Below are 18,521 nucleotides of genomic sequence, written 5' to 3'. Positions count from 1 at the left end.
ATTTGCAAACTGGACGCCATCAAATTAGGCCTGAATAAAGATTAGGAGTGGCTGGGTCACTACAAAAAGTAATTTTCCCTCTGCTGATACTCACACCTTCTTGTCAACTGTTGGAAATGGGCAATGCCCACTGTGATCGCATTGACCTCGCTGGCACTACAAAAGTGACCACCCACTTGGTAAGGCAACTCCCAACTTTTCATGTGCTGTAATATATATACTGCTTACTGTATTTTTCATTCCATGCATCTGATGAAGTGGGTTTTAGCCCACAAAAGCTTAAGAACAAGTACATTATCTGGTATCTGAATATATCCATTGGTCTGATGCAGTATCTGACCCAGATTATGTCTACACCATCTGCTCAGCACTGTGACATTCCCATCTTATGGGTACTCCTGAACAGTTGGATCACTCATTTTCCAAGTGACTTACAGACACTGTTTCAACAACTTTTGAAATCAGATACAAGTGGAATTCTAGGAAACCACAGACTGATGTGCTTTCCCAATATTTATTGCCTTTGGTGCTGCTAGCTATTTACCAGAGAGAATGAAACAGAAGATAGTGAAACGCTAGACTTGGCTCACTTACCCGTAAGGGAATGCTCCCTTTCTAGTTAGTTGCGTATATTTCTTCCCTTCCTCTCTTTAAAACTCTGATAAGCTAAGAGATGTTACAAGTCACAAGTTTTCAAAGAAATCGATTTCACCATGTTAATGTAATGATTGAAACAGCGAAACTGGAGAACATCAGAGTATGGAGAAGATTGAGGCCTAACACAAACAATAATTATTAAAAAAAAACCAATCCAAGAGTATCCAATGCCAAACACAATCTGAATCTATCAGCTGGCAACAAAGTGAACCAACCTAACGGACCCTGAGACAAAAAAACCTAGCCTTCAAAACCTATAGACCCTTCCCCATCAATGTAATTAATAGTTATCAAAATGACAGAGCCATTTTAACCACGCTTTACAATTAAAACAGCATATGCTAGGTAGAGAAAGGAGGAAAAAAGAAGACTATATCCATGAACATTAAGGTTAAAAGAAGATCCGAAACTAGATGCTAACACTCTTCATGTGCATCTGTGCTATTCTAACTTGTTCACCAACATTTCTAAAGGATATTAGCACATTCCAAAATTCACGCTCCTTTGTGAAACTTTTCCCAAGTCCAGGTGGGAAACCTGGGAACTCAAAGCAAGACCAAAGGATGTGAAACTGAGTACTACAATGGTGTCAGCTGTGCACAGCTCAAGCAGTGTTGCTAATTCAGAAAGGAAAAGTCCTACCTGACAACGGCTGAAGACATCTGCAAGGGATACTTGAACATTGAAGTGCTTCAGAACCTGGAGGGCCTGCTCCTTTGCTTTTTCCGAACAGTCCACAGAGAAACACCTTCCTTCTCCTACCTGGGACTGTAGCTTCAAAAGATAAAATCACACAACAAAGAGATGTCAATCAATGCACTCACATGGCTGGGATCTGGGCTCATTCCCATATGGTAACTTTGGTTTTAATAACAAAGTTTGGTGCTGTTATGTTAACTCACTAAATTCAGATCTAACACAGAAAGTACTTTAACACTTAGCCACCTTTGTAAAGAGCTTTGAACTGGTTGGAGCAATATAATGGTCAGAATATACCATACATGATAGCCAGTTTGAATTTCCCTTTAATTTAGATACACAATTGTAGATGCTCTCTAGGATGACAATGGGGGATTTTATTTAACCATGGCTTTCAAACTGAGGTCATCTGGAAGACTGTGTACACTGACATGAGAAAAAAACAAGGTAAGAAATGAGAAGCTAGCACTTGACAATAGCTTGTCACCATCTCACCTCCCTAGGTTTATTTGCACTACACCTTTTTACCTCGAGTTAACTGCTTGCCATTTAGCTTGTGTAGTGAATGTGGCCACTCCCCACATGTGTGTTCCACAGACAGATTTAGCACAGATGTTTGTATCCTGGAACACACATTTAGGGAATGTCAAGACTAGTTTTTGTAAATGTGTTAACTGCTTTGAGATAATTGTTAATCAATTAACTTTAGTAAACAAGCCTAGTGTTTACGAGTCTCCAAGCCTGCTGTCATTTTGTTACATACACAAGGGACGTACAAATGCTATGTATCAAATGGCAGCAGTCAATTCCCAATATAATACTCTACATCCTAAAGTAGTTATTTTCCAAGTGCTGTTCCCTCACTCTGCCTCCTACCAATGGGCCTGATTGTGAAGTATCTACAGCAGGGGTAGGAAACCTATGGCATGTGTGCCAAAGGCGGCACGCAAACTGATTTTCAGTGGCACTCACACTGCCTGGGTCCTGGCCACTGCCCCGGAGGGTTCTGCATTTTAATTTAATTTTAAATGAAGCTTCTTAAACATTTTCAAAACCTTATTTACTTTATGCACAACAAAAGTTTAGTTATATATTATAGACTTATAGCAAGAGACCTTCTAAAAATGTTAACATGTATGACTGGCACGCGAAACCTTAAATTAGAGTGACTAAATGAAGACTCAGCACAGCACTTCTGAAAGGCTGCCGACCCCTGATCTACAGAGACAGGAGAAGTGATAAAAGTAGAGTCAATGGAAGCTCTATTTCTGTTATGACTACAGCACTGAGCCCTAAATAACCAGACAAAGGCTATGTCTATACTATCACTTAGGTCAGCAAAATTTATGTCGCTCGGGGGTGTGAAAAAATTATCCCCCTAAGCAACATAAGTTGCACCGGCATAAGTGGCAGCATGCACAGCGCTATGTTGGTGGGAGAACTTCTCCTGCCATCACAGCCACCAGCACTCCTGGAGGTGGTTTTATTATGACAACGGGAGACCTCTCTCCCGTCAGCATAGAGTGGCTACATGAGTGATCTTACAGCAACGCAGCTACATCAGTCCAGCTGCAAGCTCATTACTGTAGACGTAGCCTCAGTATTTAAAGGGTTCTCTCATGCACTCAGCAACAAACTGTATTAACTAGTAAACCCGCAAGGTAGGTTCTATGACTACTCCAGCTCCAGATACAAACAGAAAGTGAAGACAGTTAGGATCTTTTGTATCTGCAGTCTGGAATCCATCCTCCCCATGATCCCCAGTGGTTTTACTGCTTTACATGAATTTGTGGGTCACAAGACAGGGTACAAGGCCATCTACAATGAGTATTGTATCATTTCAATTACTGAATGGTATAGTTAAACATATCCCCCCAACATTGCATTAACAGTATTTGGGAAGGCAACTGCATTCTGTTTCATTGAGGGATATGGGCATTTGCTATGGGGCTGAGTGCAGGGGCTGTTTTATTTATTACACACACATAAAGCAACTCAAGCTTCCAACTGGGCCTGTGTTTGGCATTTCCAGCCTATCTCCTCCAAGCCTAAAGAAAAGCTCCAGAGCATAAGAACAGCAGATAGTGTTGTCTGTACTGATGCAGTCAAGAAACAGGAATCTCTTTTTACTCCTTGGTGAAATGGATGGGAAGTGAACTGCACTAAATCATGATGGATAAGCTGTACAGAGCCACTTTGTTCTGGGATGTGTTTGCTTTATTTTACATTTTGAGGTGCAGTGTAATTGCTCTCACCTCTGGTTGAATATAAAGTATAAAAGAAATCTATTCTCAAACCTCTGACATAGAGAGCTAGAACAAGCCTTACAAAATCCTTTATATATCAATGGCTTTCAGTACAGGAAATAGATGAAAAAGTCAGTCCAGTTGTTGCTTTTACATTTGACTTTTCCTCTCCTCCACTTTGCGCACCCCAGTCCATGAAATGACACTACACAAGAGAAATGCCAGAAATACTTAGCACTTACTGTCTGATATGGGAGTCCAGAGGTTAAAATGACCCTTCCATCCTGCCTGGCAATCTGGGAACAACAGAAAAGCCATAATTAACATGGGTAAAAAATAACAATGAAAAATACCTCCCAATCAGATCATAATAAAAAATGAACAAATTTGGTGACACAAACTCTCACTCTGTAGGAGAGCACTTCTCTAGATTCTATGAGCACCATGCCAGAAAGCCTCAAACATTAACGAAATGAGCCTCACACCCTTGTGAGATACAGTAGAGCTATTATCTCGATTTACAGATGGGGAACAAAGACACAAAGACTTGTCCAAGCTCACACAGGAAGTCTGTGGCAGACTGTATCTCGTGACTTCCAGTCCAATTCCTTAACCACAAGACCATCATTCCAGCACAGGGTTTGCTCAGAATGATTGAGGGCCATATTCTTGATTTTCATGATTTGGTAAGATTCATTTGGAATGCTTTGGCAACAAAACAGTCTAGTGAATCTGAAACCAAGATGCTTCACAAAGATGAAAACGTGCCTGATCTCTATGTGATAGAGCAGCATCCCCACATGTAAACGTACTACAGGCTATAGTGATAGAAGGGTCCTACAGTGATAGAAGATTTCCCATGTAAAACCAATGAGGAGCCCTTGTGGCACTTTAGAGACTAACAAATTTATTTGGGCATAAGCTTTCATGGGCTAAAACCCATTTCATCAGATGCACGTAGTGGAACATGTAGTAGGTACCTCCCTATATAGTTCCACTCCATGCATCTGATGAAGTGGGTTTTAGCCCACAAAAGCGTATGCCCAAATACACTCTGAAACATGTAAAACCAGCACCTCCCCTTAGGTACTGTATATGGATTTAAGTTTCACTGCTAATAGAGACTGCACTCTGCACTAGGAATGGGGTTACTTATCATCTCTATGCATTCACCTGTATTCTGTTAGAGACCTTACTCTCTCTCCATGTATCCGACCTCAAGTCACTGGGGCCTCTCCTCTGGTTAGGAGTCTGCGAAGCTCCCTCTGGCTCCTATCAACACTAGTTCTTATGCTGGCAAAAGGAAATGCCTAGAGATCAACGCAATGCAGTCTCTCGTCTTTCACCCCAGAATGAGCTGGGCTGTCATTAAGTGTAAACAGGAAAGGCAAAGCTTTAGAAATTAAACTGTATGTTTCTTAAAACCACTTCAAAACTCTCTCAGCTACAAACCACTGCATGTTCTTCTTGTGCCCATCCAGCCTGGAGAAACACATTAGAAGAGAGACAAATCCCTGAAGTCATAATCTCCCTTTGTAGTTGATTCATCCATGATTCAGCTAGGTACTATTATCATTATTAAATCATCAGGATCTTGCCCATCACATGGAGCATCGTAAGGGTGGACTACACAGAGCTTTGTTCCGAATATGTCTTGCCAGGAGGCCCTTTTTTATTCTTACCTTTGCACAGTTACTAGCTACCACCACTGCGCTGAGAGAGCACTCAAGGCCACCCCCTAACATGCTGGATGGTGGCTCTTACTGCAGACAACAAGCTCACTCTCTTAGTAAGGCACATGGCTCTAGAGAACTGGGGCCATGGGAGTGAAATCACCAGGTCAGCTCCAACTCACACTGTTTAGTGAGCATCAGGAAATCCAGAATAGGACTGGCTGAGGCGAATCACTGCTAGAGCTTATGGCACATTAGTGCCTGCCCTGCTGGACATTTATCGCTCAATTAAATTACAGGGATTTGCCAACAAGAGAAAAGAGATCTCTTAATTTCCTTCAGACCTATGTGTATTTCAAGATAAGTCTGAGGATTTCACAGCAGGAACACTCCATTCCGACATCCTGCTGCCACGGTTAACTAACTCAAGCTTGATAAAGCCCCTTATCTAAATGGCACTGGAAAGACAAGGCAAGTCACACAAAATAAAAATAAGAAAAGCAATATTTTTCCTGAAATGTTTGCAGTTTTTGTAACAGTGCTGGCCAGAAGTGCACACGTGTCAGAGGAGCCACACAGGAGAGCACCCTTAGACGGAAACCAATGGGAAAGGTAATTTAAGGAGAATAGCATGTCCTTTCCTCTTCACAGAGAGAAATAAACAAATGTAACTCTGGTACTAACTGGCCAAGAGTCAAGTAAAAGAACAGACACCCAACTCCAGGCTGCAGCAGCAAGCTGGAGTGTGGCCAGTGCACAGCACGCTGGACTGTCCCCAGCTCTCCCAGGGAATAGAGGGGAGACTTTGAGTAAGTCACTTCACCTCTCTGGGCCTCAGCTTCCTGCTCTGTAGAGCAGGGATAATGAGACAGACCTGTCTTTGTAAAGTATCAGAGGGGTCGCCGTGTTAGTATGGATCTGTAAAAGCAGCAAGAATCCTGTGGCACCTTATAGACTAACAGACGTTTTGGAGCATGAGCTTTCGTGGGTGAATACCCACGTTGTATGTAGTGGAAATTTCCAGGGGCAGGTATATATATGCAGGCAAGCTAGAGATAATGAGGTAGTTCAATCAGGGAGGCTGACGCCCTGTTCTAGCAGTTGAGGTGTGAAAACCAAGGGAGGAGAAACTGGTTTTGTAAAAGGAAGATGACATCTGTCTGTATTTGTGCAAGTTTCTTCATGAGGTTGATGGATTTCCACTCCATACGGCTAAATGCAGTGCCTTGCATGGTGTCAAGTATCAGAGGGGTAGCCGTGTTAGTCTGGATCTGTAAAAGCAGCAAAGAATCATGTGGCACCTTATGCTTTAAACTCTCTGGAGGAAGAACGCTGTATAAGAGTTAGCTACTAGTACTTATTACTTGAAAAGGCACCACACGCCAAAGGGACAGTCCTGTCCTGCTGTGGAGCTACTTTCAATGGCATTAGCTATGGAATAAGAATAGTGTTCTTCAATATGAAAGCACAACCTAGGTTTGGTAGGTGTTGTACAGTGTTGTCTGTGCATCTCAGTCCACACCTGCACCCAGTTGCTATGTGAGGCCTGAGCACAGTATAGCCCTGCAAATGTATTTCATGCTAGTCAGCAACAGTCATGAGCCTTAAACAACAATAAATATGCTTTAGTCCTGACCTGCTGTGCATTCGCTATATCCCTAACCTGCTATTCCAATCCTAGATCTCTCCTAAGCACACATTTCTGAAAATAAGCAACTGCACCAAATCATGACAGTAGTTTCATAACTCTGGCTTATGGACCAGAGAAAAACCACCCAACTCATTTGTACCAAGATCTCTAGATATGAAATGGTCTTCCTGGATCCCCTCCACCTTCACCCAGAGGCTAAACATTGACATCCAGACCTAATCTTAATTCTCCACTTGTCTGCTCTGTTGATGTTCTCTCTGGATGGGAGAGAGAAAAGATTGTCTAGCTATCAAGAGTATGGTTTAAACCATAAAAGGACAAGAAATTCAAAGCTGAAGATGAGATTTACAGATTTGACACTCTGGTCTGGCTATGCTCTGCTCAACACAATGACAGAGGAGATAACCTTTGTGCCCCTTGATCTGGTTGAGGGCCAGTTCAGCTGCAGAGAGACACCTATCCTGGCCATCCCCGGACATGCTGGAGTTGCAGGGTAGGAATGGGGAGTAGGCTGGTGTACAATGGCTCCCCTGCACCAGGGAAATAAGGGGTACCCAGTTCTACCAGCTTTCTGGCTGCTTTACACCGCTGCACGTGTAATGGGGTGCACTCAGCTCTTGTGAGTGCCTCACAGCAGCTGAGTATGGTGCTTCAATCTTTTCTTGGTTCTGGCGCCCCTGTGGGTTGTTGAGCTCCCTAGGTAGGTCTTTGGTGGCTTGGTCCTCCAGCTAAGTCACCCAGTTAATAGGTGAATGGATGAACCTCTTCTGGGATAACTAAGTTCTACCAATGGTCGGCCCTCACAAAGGTCTTCAGCCCCATCTCTGTGCCTGTTTTAATTCCAGTCCCTTTCTCGGGCATTTTGTAAAGAGTCTTGTCCACTTTCTGGGACTAAGGCCACTTCCCCAGTGGCCAGAGCTCCCCCTCTCCCCCCCGCAACACCAGGCCTCTGCCCACGGTCTCTATCAACAGCTTCCCTTATAGTTGCTGCTACAGCCTTCCCTGGGCTGCTTCCCACTTAGTCCCATCTCCTTCACTCGTTACCTTAGGGTCACAGGTCTTCTGGTCCCAGCCAGAAACCGACTTGCTAACTCTGCAGCTCTGGGCTGCTGAGCCTGCTGTGCTCCGATTGGCTGCTTCCCTGCAGCCTTTCTAGGCAGGCCAGGAGGACCCACCATCACTGCTCCTTTCCTGGGGTGGGGTGCAGTAGGACAGGGAGGCCTCCAAGAGGAGGCCTTAAAGAGCCTGGGATCCTCATCACAATGCAATATGCCAAGTTATGCCTAGGCGTGGAAGGTAGCTCTGAATATGCCCAGGTAGCTCAGTTGGTAGAGCATCAGGCTCTTAATCTGAGGGTCCAGGGTCCAAGCCCCTGTCTGGGCACCCAGCTTCGGGGGGAAGGGATAGCTCAGTGGTTTGAGCACCGGCCTGCTAAACCCAGGGTTGTGAGTTCAATCCTTGAGGGGGCCATTTGGGGAACTGGGGTAAAAATTTGGGGGATTTGTCCTGCTTTGAGCAGGGGGTTAGACTAGATGACCTCCTGAGGTCCCTTCTAACCCTAATATTCTATGAAGAGCAGATGACTTTGAACACACAATACTGTCCATTAAAAAAAAAGACTCCAGAAAGTTTATAGTGTTTTGCAGGATCCCACAAGCCTCTCATTGGAAATCAATGAACTGGGAAACTAATGCAAATTTCCTGTGAGATCCTGCTTCATTTTAAATGGATGGCATTGTAACACCTATAGCAAGTGCTGCCAGCAACAGGGTGATAGGTGAACCACCAAAGGGTACTGTCTGAAAAGTATCCAGGCAACTGGGTTTGTAGCTACACTTCCTGAGTCTGGAGAACTGGGCAAGAAAACATGCTCTCCCATGAAATTTCTGAGACTTCCTGCTTCCAGTGGGCCAGAGCGATTCTGGGGTGATCTGCATCAGGAGCCAAGTTTCACTCAGGAGCCAGTTTTTAGGGGTTCTTAGAATGCCCCACAAAGCAGAATTTGCAAGAGAAACAATGGTACAACCCAAAATATTGGGGCAATAGGAATTTGGTACCACTGGAGCTTCTAAACCAAGGGAAAAAAAAGCATGTATTGAAAACCAGGCTAATTTCAAACAGGAATAGCTGCAAAAGCACTGGGCAGCTTCCTCATGCAAGGACTGATTTACCATCAGCTGTAAACATGATGGGATACTGCATCTTGGGGGCAAAGCTTAGCCCTCCTTAATAAGGAGTAGTTATATAAAATATAAATATAGTTTATTTGTTAATATAGTTTAAATATATAGTATATTTTATATAACTATATAAAATATAAATATAGTTTATATCACTACTCCTATAGTTTATATTTTATATAACTATAGGAGTCATTCTATAATATATAAATATAGGTAAATACAGTGCCCATATTTAAAAAAAGGGAAGAAAGAGAACCCGAGAAACTACAGCCCCACTTCAGTCCCTGGCAAAAACATGGAGCTGATCCTCAAGGAATCCATTTTAAAGCACTTGGAGGAAAGGAAGGTGATCAGGAACAGTCAACATGGATTCACCAAGGGCACCATGCTTGACCAACCTGATTGCCTTCTATGATGAGATAACTGGCTCTGTGGATATGGGGAAAGTGGTGGATGTGATATATCTTGACTTTAGCAAAGCTTTTGATACGGTCTCCCACAGTATTCTTGCCAGCAAGTTAAAGAAGTATGGATTGGATGAATGGACTATAAGGTGGATAGAAAGCTGGCTAGATTATCGGGCTCAACAGGTAGTGATCAACGGCTCCATGTCTAGTTGGCAGCCAGTATCAAGCGAAGTGCCCCAGGGCTCAGTCCTGGGGCCGATTTTGTTCAATATCTTTATTAATGATCTGGATGATGGGATGAATTGCACTCTCAACAAATTTGCAGATGACACTAAGTTGGGGGGAGAGGTAGATAAGCTGGAGGGTAGGGATAGGGTCCAGTGTGACCTAGGCAAATTGGAGGATTAGGTCAGAAGAAATCGGAGGAGGTTCAACAAGGACAAGTGCAGAGTCCTGCACTTAGGAAGGAAGAATCCCATGCACCACTACAGGCTGGGGACCAACTGGTTAAGCAGCAGGTCTCCAGAAAAGGACTTGGGGATTACAGTGGATAAGAAGCTGGATATGAGTCAACAGTGTGTCCTTGTTGCCAAGAAGGCCAACGGCATATTGGGCTGCATTAGGAGGAGCATTGCCAGCAGATGGAGGGAAGTGATTATTCCCCTCTATTTGGCATTGGTGAGGCCACATCTCGAGTATTGCGCCCAGTTTTGGTCCCACCACTACAGAAGGGATGTGGACAAATTGAAGGGAGTCCAGTGGCGGACAACGAAAATGATTAGGAGCACATGACTTATGAGGAGAGGCTGAGGGAACTGGGGTTATTTAGTCTGCAGAAGGGAAGAGTGAGGCAGGATTTGATAGCAGCCTTCAGCTACCTGAAAGGGGCTTCCAAAGAGGATGGAGCTAGCCTGTTCTCAGTGGTGGCAGATGACAGAACAAGGAGCAATGATCTCAAGTTGCAGTGGGGGAGGTTTAGGTTGGATATTAAGAAAAACTTTTTCACTAGGAGGGTGGTGAAGCACTGGAATGTGTTACCTAGGGAGGTGGTGGAAACTCCATCCTTAGAGGTTTTTAAGGCTCAGCTTGACAAAGCCTTGGCATGGATGATTTAGTTGGTGTTGGTCCTGCTTTGAGCAGGGGATTTGACTGGATGACCTGCTGAGGTCTCTTCCAACCCTAGTATTCTATGATTCTATGAGTGGTTACTTACCTTATAGTAACTGGAGTTCTTTGAGATGTGCCCCACTGTAAGATGCACGCATACCGTGGAATCTTGACCAAAGAATGCAAAGCAGTGTTCACAGGTCTGTGCCTGCGCAGAGCAGCACCTCATTCCTCCAAACAAGGACATAAAAGGAGGTGCAGTCCTACTGCCACTCAGTTTCTTTTCAACGGCAAAGCAGAGTCTCCACAGCTGAGAGGAAGGAGGGCAGGAGCAGAGCATCCCTAGAGACAAAATATCTCAAACTGCTGTAAGAGAAGTAAGCTATCCCTCTCCTTCGAGTATATGTGCTTATGGGCGCTTCGCCATAGGAGACTCCCAAGCAGTAACTCAGTGAACAGGCTGGGTGCTGAGGAGGCAAGTCCAAGACGGTTTAGAGGACTGTGTCACCAAAGGTAGCCTCATCCCTGAAAGCAAGTAAGATAGCTCAATGCTCAACAAACATATGGGTTGCAAGTTGCAGTCCTACATTATGGAAATGTCTTTGACTAGAGCTATAGGTGTTACCTGAGCTCTAGTGGAATGTGCAGTCACTCTGTGAGGGGACTACATCTCAGCAGATTCATAACAGCTTAAAATGCAACTCAAACTCCACTTTGATAGTCTTTGAGTGGGAACAGATTGTCTCTTCATCCTCTGAGAAACTGATACAGACAGCCTAGAAAAGGCCCAGAAGTTCTTAGTCCTCTCAAAGTAGAAGATGAGAGCCGTTCTGACATCTAATATATGTAGGCTGATCTCCCCTCTGGAGGCATGAAGCTTTTTGTAGGTGGATCTCTTGATTAATATGGCATTAGGAAGGCAGCAAGGATGGGAACACAGGGTAACCTTATCTTTACAAAAGGTCGTAAATGGTGGGTCTGCCATAAGAGCACCAACCTCTCCCATTTGTCTAGCTGAAGTAATGGCTATGAGGAACCAAGTCTTGATGGAGAGGTGGAGGAGAGAACTGATAGCCATCGGTTCAAAGGGGATTTTCTCAGGGCACTGAGAACCAAATAAAGGTCCCACAGGGAATGGAGAGGACTGGTTCTGTAAGGAGGAAATAAGTTGAGTAAGCCTGTGAAGCTATAAGGGGTACCAATCCTCTGAGGTCAGAGGCCCGCAGCTGGCTGGCTAATGAGCCCCAACCACTACACCTGAGAAAGACCTGTAAACTTAATTAGCTGATCCTCATAAAAGGAGGAGAAAGAAATGGAAGGGGGTGGCAATATTTGCCAGTGGCTGGAGCAACTGCTCCAAGAAACAGATTGACAGAAGGGAGACTGGGGAAAGTCCTGTTATCACAAAGGCTCTGAGATAAGAGCCAGGAACTTTGGGGTTTATGAATTCGTGGGGAAAAGGGATGTAACCTTACAGACTTTGAGGGGAGAGGTTGTGAAGTTTTGATCTTGTTTTCATTAAAAAGGCTTGAAATGAAACTCACAACAATTCATCTGTCTGGAAACTCCCTTCCCTAGATTTTGAGAGGGCTCCAGGCAGAATTCCCCCAGGGAGGGAAGCAGACTCAGCAGGCACAAGCCTGGGTTAGCTAGAAGAAGGGGCAATAAGGTAGGCCCCGATCCAGGAAGTTGCACAGACAATCCAGGAAGTTTTTGGAAAGTGTAGGGGACAATTTCCTGCTCCAAGTGGTGGAGGAAACAACTAGGGGCAGAGCTCTTCTTGACATGCTGCTCACAAACAGAGAAGAGTTAGTAGGGGAAGCAAAAGTGGATGGGAACCTGGGAGGCAGTGACCATGAGATGGTTGAGTTCAGGATCCTGACACAAGGAAGAAAGGAGAGCAACAGAATACAGACTCTGGACTTCAGAAAAGCAGACTTTGACTCCCTCAGGGAGCTGATGGGCAGGATCCCCTGGGAAAATAACATGAGGGGGAAAGGAGTCCAGGACAGCTGGCTGTATTTTAAAGAATCCTTACTGAGGTTGCAGGAAAAAACCATCCCGATGTGTAGGAAGTATAGTAAATATGGCAGGCGACCAGCTTGGCTTAACAGTGAAATCCTTGCTGATCTTAAACGCAAAAAAGAAATTTACAAGAAGTGGAAGATTGGACAAATGACCACGGAGGAGTATAAAACTATTGCTCAGGCATGCAGGAGTGAAATCAGGAAGGCCAAATCACACTTGGAGTTGCAGCTAGCAAGAGATGTTAAGAGCAACAAGAAGGGTTTCTTCAGGTATGTTAGCAACAAGGAGAAGGTCAAGGAAAGTGTGGGCCCCTTACTGAATGAGGAAGGCAACCTAGTGACAGAAGATGTGGAAAAAGCTAATGTACTCAATGATTTTTTTGCCTCTGTCTTCACAAACAAGGTCAGCTCCCAGACTGCTGCACTGGGCAGCACAGTATGTGGAGGAAGTGACCTGCCCTCTGTGGAGAAAGAAGTGGTTCGGGATTATTTAGAAAAACTGGACGAGCACAAGTCCATGGGTCCGGATGCGCTGCATCTGACGGTGCTAAAGGAGTTGGCGGATGTGATTGCAGAGCCATTGGCCATTATCTTTGAAAACTCATGGCGAATGGGGGAGGTCCCGGATGACTGGAAAAAGGCTAATGTAGTGCCCATCTTTAAAATACGGAAAGAGGAGGATCCGGGGAACTACAGGCCAGTCAGCCTAACCTCAGTCCCTGGAAAAATCATGGAGCAGGTCCTCAAGGAATCAATTCTGAAGCACGTAGAGGAGAGGAAAGTGATCAGGAACAGTCAGCATGGATTCACCAAGAACAAGTCATTCCTGACTAACCTAATTGCCTTCTATGACGAGATAACTGTCTTTGTGGAAGAGGGGAAAGCAATGGATGTGTTATTCTTTGACTTTAGCAAAGCTTTTGATACGGTCTCCCACAGTATTCTTGCCAGCAAGTTAAAGAAGTATGGGCTGGATGATTGGACCATAAGGTGGATAGAAAGCTGGCTAGATCATCGGGCTCAAAGGGTAATGATCAACGGCTCCATGTCTAGCCGGCAGCTAGTTTCAAGTGGAGTGCCCCAAGGGTCGATCCTGGAGTCGGTTTTGTTCAATATCTTCATTAATGATCTGGAGGATGGCGTGGACTGCACTCTCAGCAAGTTTGCAGATGACACTAAACTTGGAGGAGTGGTAGATACGCTGGAGAGTAGGGATAGGATACAGAGGGACCGAGATAAATTAGAGGACTGGGCCAAGAGAAACCTGATGAGGTTCAACAAGGACAAGTGCAGAATCCTACACTTAGGATGGAAGAATCCCATTCGCTGTTACAGACTAGGGACCGAGTGGCTAGGCAGCAGTTCTGCAGAAAAGGACCTAGGGGTTACAGCGGACAAAAAGCTGGATATGAGTCAACAGTGTGCCCTGGTTGCCAAGAAGGCTAACGGCATTTTGGGCTGTATAAGTAGGGGCATTGCCAGTAGATCGAGGGATGTGATCATTCCCCTCTATTCGACATTGGTGAGACCTCATCTGGAGTACTGTGTCCAGCTTTGGGCCCCACACTACAAGAAGGATGTGGAAAAATTGGAAAGAATCCAGCGAAAGGCAACAAAAATGATTAGGGGGCTGGGACTTATGAGGAGAGGCTGAGGGAACTGGGATTGTTTAGTCTGCAGAAGAGAGAATGAGGGGGGATTTGAGAGCTGCTTTCAACTACGTGAAAGGGGGTTCCAAAGAGGATGGATCTAGACTGTTCTCAGTGGTACCTGATGACAGAACAAGGAGTAATGGTCTCAAGTTGCAGTGGGAGAGGTTTAGGTTGGATATTAGGAAAAACTTTTTCACTCAGAGTGGTGAAACACTGGAATGGGTTACCTAGGAAGGTGGTGGAGGTTTTTAAGGTCAGGCTTGACAAAGCCCTGGCTGGGATGATTTAATTGGGAATTGGTCCTGCTTTGAGCAGGGAGTTGGACTAGATGACCTCCTGAGGTCCCTTCCATCCCTGATATTCTATGATTCTATGATTCCATGATCATTTACAAAGTCCTTGAGGAAACCACTGGAGTGTGGTGGACAAATACTAGTAAGTCTTGATAGGCAAGTGAAAGGATGTGATGGTGGCCAAATGTACTCTGAGTGAGCTCATTGATAAGCCATTTGTCTTTAAATCTAATAGGCAGTTAGGATCTTGGAAAGTGGAACCTCTTCTTTTGTATGGAATTACAACATTTACAAGTTAATAGAAAGGTTTGAAATCCATTTGAGGGCTTCAGGAGATGCAGGGTGCACCCTTGCTGTACCCCTGAAAATGAAAAGAGGGGGCACTTGTTCACAATGTGTTAGATGGTTTGGGGGTCTCCACATTAACACTGTTGCAAATACTTGATTCTCCATTTGTGCATCAGGTGTGTACACCTTCCATGTAACATCCTAATACAGTTGATGGCTGTCCACTGTCTTCAGTGAAAAAAGGAACCAGTCGGTTTGACAGTGGGGTCATCTATGAGGTGCTTGTTGTTTACATCAGAGCCTGCCCACTGCATCTGCCAGATATCTTCCGGGTTGAAACAGGATAACAGAAGAGCTTCTCTGGCTGCCCAGAATGGTCAGTGAGACTTAAGATGAATACGTGGTGGGTGAACAAGCTTGACATGGAGCAGGAGTTTTTGGTTAATGAGAGTCTTCTTGTACCTGTACAAAGTAGCCATCTCTCACTGGATGGTTGGAGGAGGGATGTTTGTAATGCCTGGAAGCCAAGGCAGAGGAGTGGACTTCAGGGTGCCAAGTCTCATAGCTACATTTAGCTGCATATCGACAACATCCGTGTGCGAGCTTCTTCCCCAAACTAGGTGCGCATTCCTCAGCCATGGAATAAACTAAAGCCAACATTGCCATTGGTTGCGTTTGAACACCATAACCCCACTTAGAACCTGCCAGTTTTTGGATGATCTGATGTGACACTTCATGTTCTGGCTCACCTGCTTCAGATGTTGACGACAGGTAAGACTGTAATTGAGAGTGACTCCTACATAGCAGGTGTTAGGATCACGGGTGAGTGCCTTGCCACAGAAATTTACATTCAGCATCCTCTCAGCTTCAGAGTTGTTGAGATGGAAAGTTGACAACACCATTTTTAATGGAGTATGTTTGAGCCACCAGTACCAAAAGTAGTCTTCCATCCTCTTCAGATCAGTACTAACGGTGTCTTTGCTTCCTTGAGTGTTGCGGCCTGTGCCATTAGTGCCAGGTCATTGATATAAATGAACTTGTATATGAGTTAAAAAGCGATGATACTAGTACTGATCCCTGTGAGAAGCCACTGTGCAGACTCTGCTTTTTGTTAATCTGATTCCAAGACGGACACAGAAGCTTCTGTCTGAAAACACTGACATAATGAGTTGAAATGTCTAGTTGCATTAAAGCAGGTTGGATAGCTTCAACAGTACCTTGTGCCAGAAGGTGTCATAGGCTTATGACAAGTTGTTAAAAGCTGAGCCATTTTAAGCTTCTGCTGGAAGCAGGTCGCAATGCGTAGTCAGTGGAAGCACATGATACCAGAAGCTTCTCTCTGCCTTGAAACCAGTTTGTTCCAGAGGGACTGCAGTCTCCAGGATGGGGTTCAGCCTCACCAGGATCACCTGCTCCAGTAATTTGTTTCTTTCACAAAGGAGAGATATGGGGCAGTAGCTTTTTGGGTCATCAGGCATCTTTCCAGGTTTTAAGAAGACCGTTTATCATCTCCAAGCTGTTGGGAGTTTGCTGATGATGACTTCAGTGAATAGTGATGCCATCCAATTGCACCCTCTTGGCCCAATATAGTTAAGTAAGTTTGGAAGGATGCTGTCAATGCTGCTTCTTTTCCTGCTTTGGTAGCAGAAAGGGCAGTACTGATCTAGGCTCTTGTGAAGGAGTGACAGACACTTGATTAAGGGGCACTTTGTGTGCTGGATTCCTTAAGAGCAGTTTTCACCTCTCTTTTTGTGAGCCTCTGATTCTTGAGAAGGGCAAAGAGAACACCAGGAATGGAAGCATTTCCACTTTTGAAGGTAGGTTTTGTGGGTACTGAGTTTTCTTATAGGTAGGACAACTGACTGGAACCATATCTGAGCAGGTTAGTTCTGTGCTCAAGAACCATGCTCTCAGGTTCAGGGAGGAAGGGCTGGGATGCGTCAGGGTCCCAGAATTCTGTGACAGAAGACCCTTCCTGAAAGGAAAGTGGAGAGGTGGAGGAGGTTCAAATACCATACTTGCCTTGGCCAGGACAGCACTCAGAGGGTAAATCTTGCTCTCTCTTGTCATGGTTTGAGAATTAGCGGTAGACATGGGTAAACAAACAGCAGGATACGGGGCCATAGTGTTATCAGGGCATCTCCAAATGAGTTGTGGCCGTGTCCTCCCTTGGAGGAAGAAAAAAAAGGTTTCATTTCCTGTTGTTTGGGATGGCACAGAGGTCTGCTTCTGGAATACCTCAGGTTTGGTAGATGCGGTGGAAGACAGAATTGTTGAGCTCCAATTTTTGGTCCTGATGGAAGTTTCTGCTCAGGGAGTTTGAAATTCTATCCTAGAGGTCTGGAAGACAAATTGCTGAGATTTCTCTCTGATGGGAAACGCACAAGTTCCATAGCTTTAGTGACTCTGTACATAAGTACTGGGATCTTGCTCTGCCCTAACGATTGATATAATATATTTTTGTCCTGTTGTCCAGCATTACTCTGATGGTGGCCCTGCATGGTGTGAAGAAAGGGTTGAAAAGCCTATTGAACTGCTCTTAACTCTAGAATGTTGATGTGCAACATGACCTCTTGTGCAGACCATTTGCCCTGGGCTGTCCTCCCTTGAAGGTGAACTCCCCATCCCAAAACAGAAGCATCTGTTGTGAGGATCTTTGACATGGGGGATGTAAGAATGGGGTTCCCACACAGATGTTAAATGGATCCTTCCACCACCTGAAAAGAGTCCAGAACTTTCTGAGGTATTGTAATGCATTTGGGGTGTATACAGTCTTCTGCTATGCCTGAAGGCACCTGCACAGTCTCACATGATGTGTGATGAAAGTAGAGGCCGACACAGGGACAAGAGCTGTAGACAGGTCCTCACAACTGTTTGTGGGCTATGTTGTATCATCGAGATTAGACTTGGCAGAGTGGGGAATTTCTCTTTGGGAAGATAGGCTCTGGTGATCAGAGTTTAGAGGGGCTCTGATGAAGTCTATTCTTTGAACTGGGGCAATGTAGACTTCTTCCGATTGATGCGAAGGCCCAGAGACTGAAATAAGGCTACATCCTTGGAGGCTGCTGACTGGACCTCTAGAGCTGATCAAACCCCAAGGAGCCAATTGTCCAGATATGGGAATACTGCTATACCCCATTAACGTAAATGGGCCACCACTGCTAAGAAAAGCTTTGCAAAGACCTCCAGGGCTGTGGAGAGCCCAAATGGAAGGACTCAGTACTGGTGGTGTTCCGAGCCTACTATGAAGTGTAGGAAACATTTGTGGGATGGGTGAATAGCTACATGAAAGTAGGCATCCAGAAGGTCAAGGGTGACAAACCAATCTCCCAGATAAAAGGATGGGATTATGGTTGCTAGTGTCCCCATCTTGAAGTGCTGGGAAAGGATACAGGGTGTTCAGGTTTCTAAGGTCTCCATTCTTTGCCATGCTTGGAACTAGGAAGTAGTTGGAATAGAATCCTCTTCCAGTGAACTCTGAGAGAACCAGTTTGATCACCCCCAAGAGTAGGAGAGACTGGACCTCTTGTGTTAAGAAATCTTCATGAGAGGGGTCCCTGAAGAGGCATGGGAAAAAGGTGGTGGTAGGGGGAAATAGTATGGAAGCGGACAGAATATCCTAAATCAGTCACCTCCAT

At 44.9% G+C, this 18,521-nt stretch overlaps 1 protein-coding gene and 1 non-coding gene across 9 annotated transcripts in view; one reads left to right on the top strand and one right to left on the bottom strand.

Annotated features, from left to right (window-relative positions):
- EXD3 (exonuclease 3'-5' domain containing 3) overlaps nucleotides 1-18,521 on the bottom strand; it is a 611,569-nt gene that overhangs the window by 315,812 nt on the left and 277,236 nt on the right. For all 8 annotated transcript variants that reach the window (XM_030535478.1, XM_030535484.1, XM_030535479.1 and 5 more), the window contains 2 exons: nucleotides 3,845-3,898; nucleotides 1,300-1,431 (listed from right to left, as the gene is read on the bottom strand). In XM_030535478.1, the coding sequence (XP_030391338.1) occupies nucleotides 1,300-1,431; nucleotides 3,845-3,898 (186 nt within the window). The remainder of the gene's footprint in view (nucleotides 1-1,299; nucleotides 1,432-3,844; nucleotides 3,899-18,521) is intronic.
- On the top strand, nucleotides 8,237-8,309 carry TRNAK-CUU. Its single transcript has one exon. It is a non-coding gene; the product is annotated as a tRNA-Lys (tRNA).

Source organism: Gopherus evgoodei, chromosome 16 (assembly GCF_007399415.2).
Source record: "Gopherus evgoodei ecotype Sinaloan lineage chromosome 16, rGopEvg1_v1.p, whole genome shotgun sequence".
Classification (NCBI taxonomy): Eukaryota; Metazoa; Chordata; order Testudines; family Testudinidae; genus Gopherus; species Gopherus evgoodei.
The sequence above is the reverse complement of the archived record's forward strand: the minus strand, read 5'-3'. Positions and strand labels throughout refer to the sequence as shown.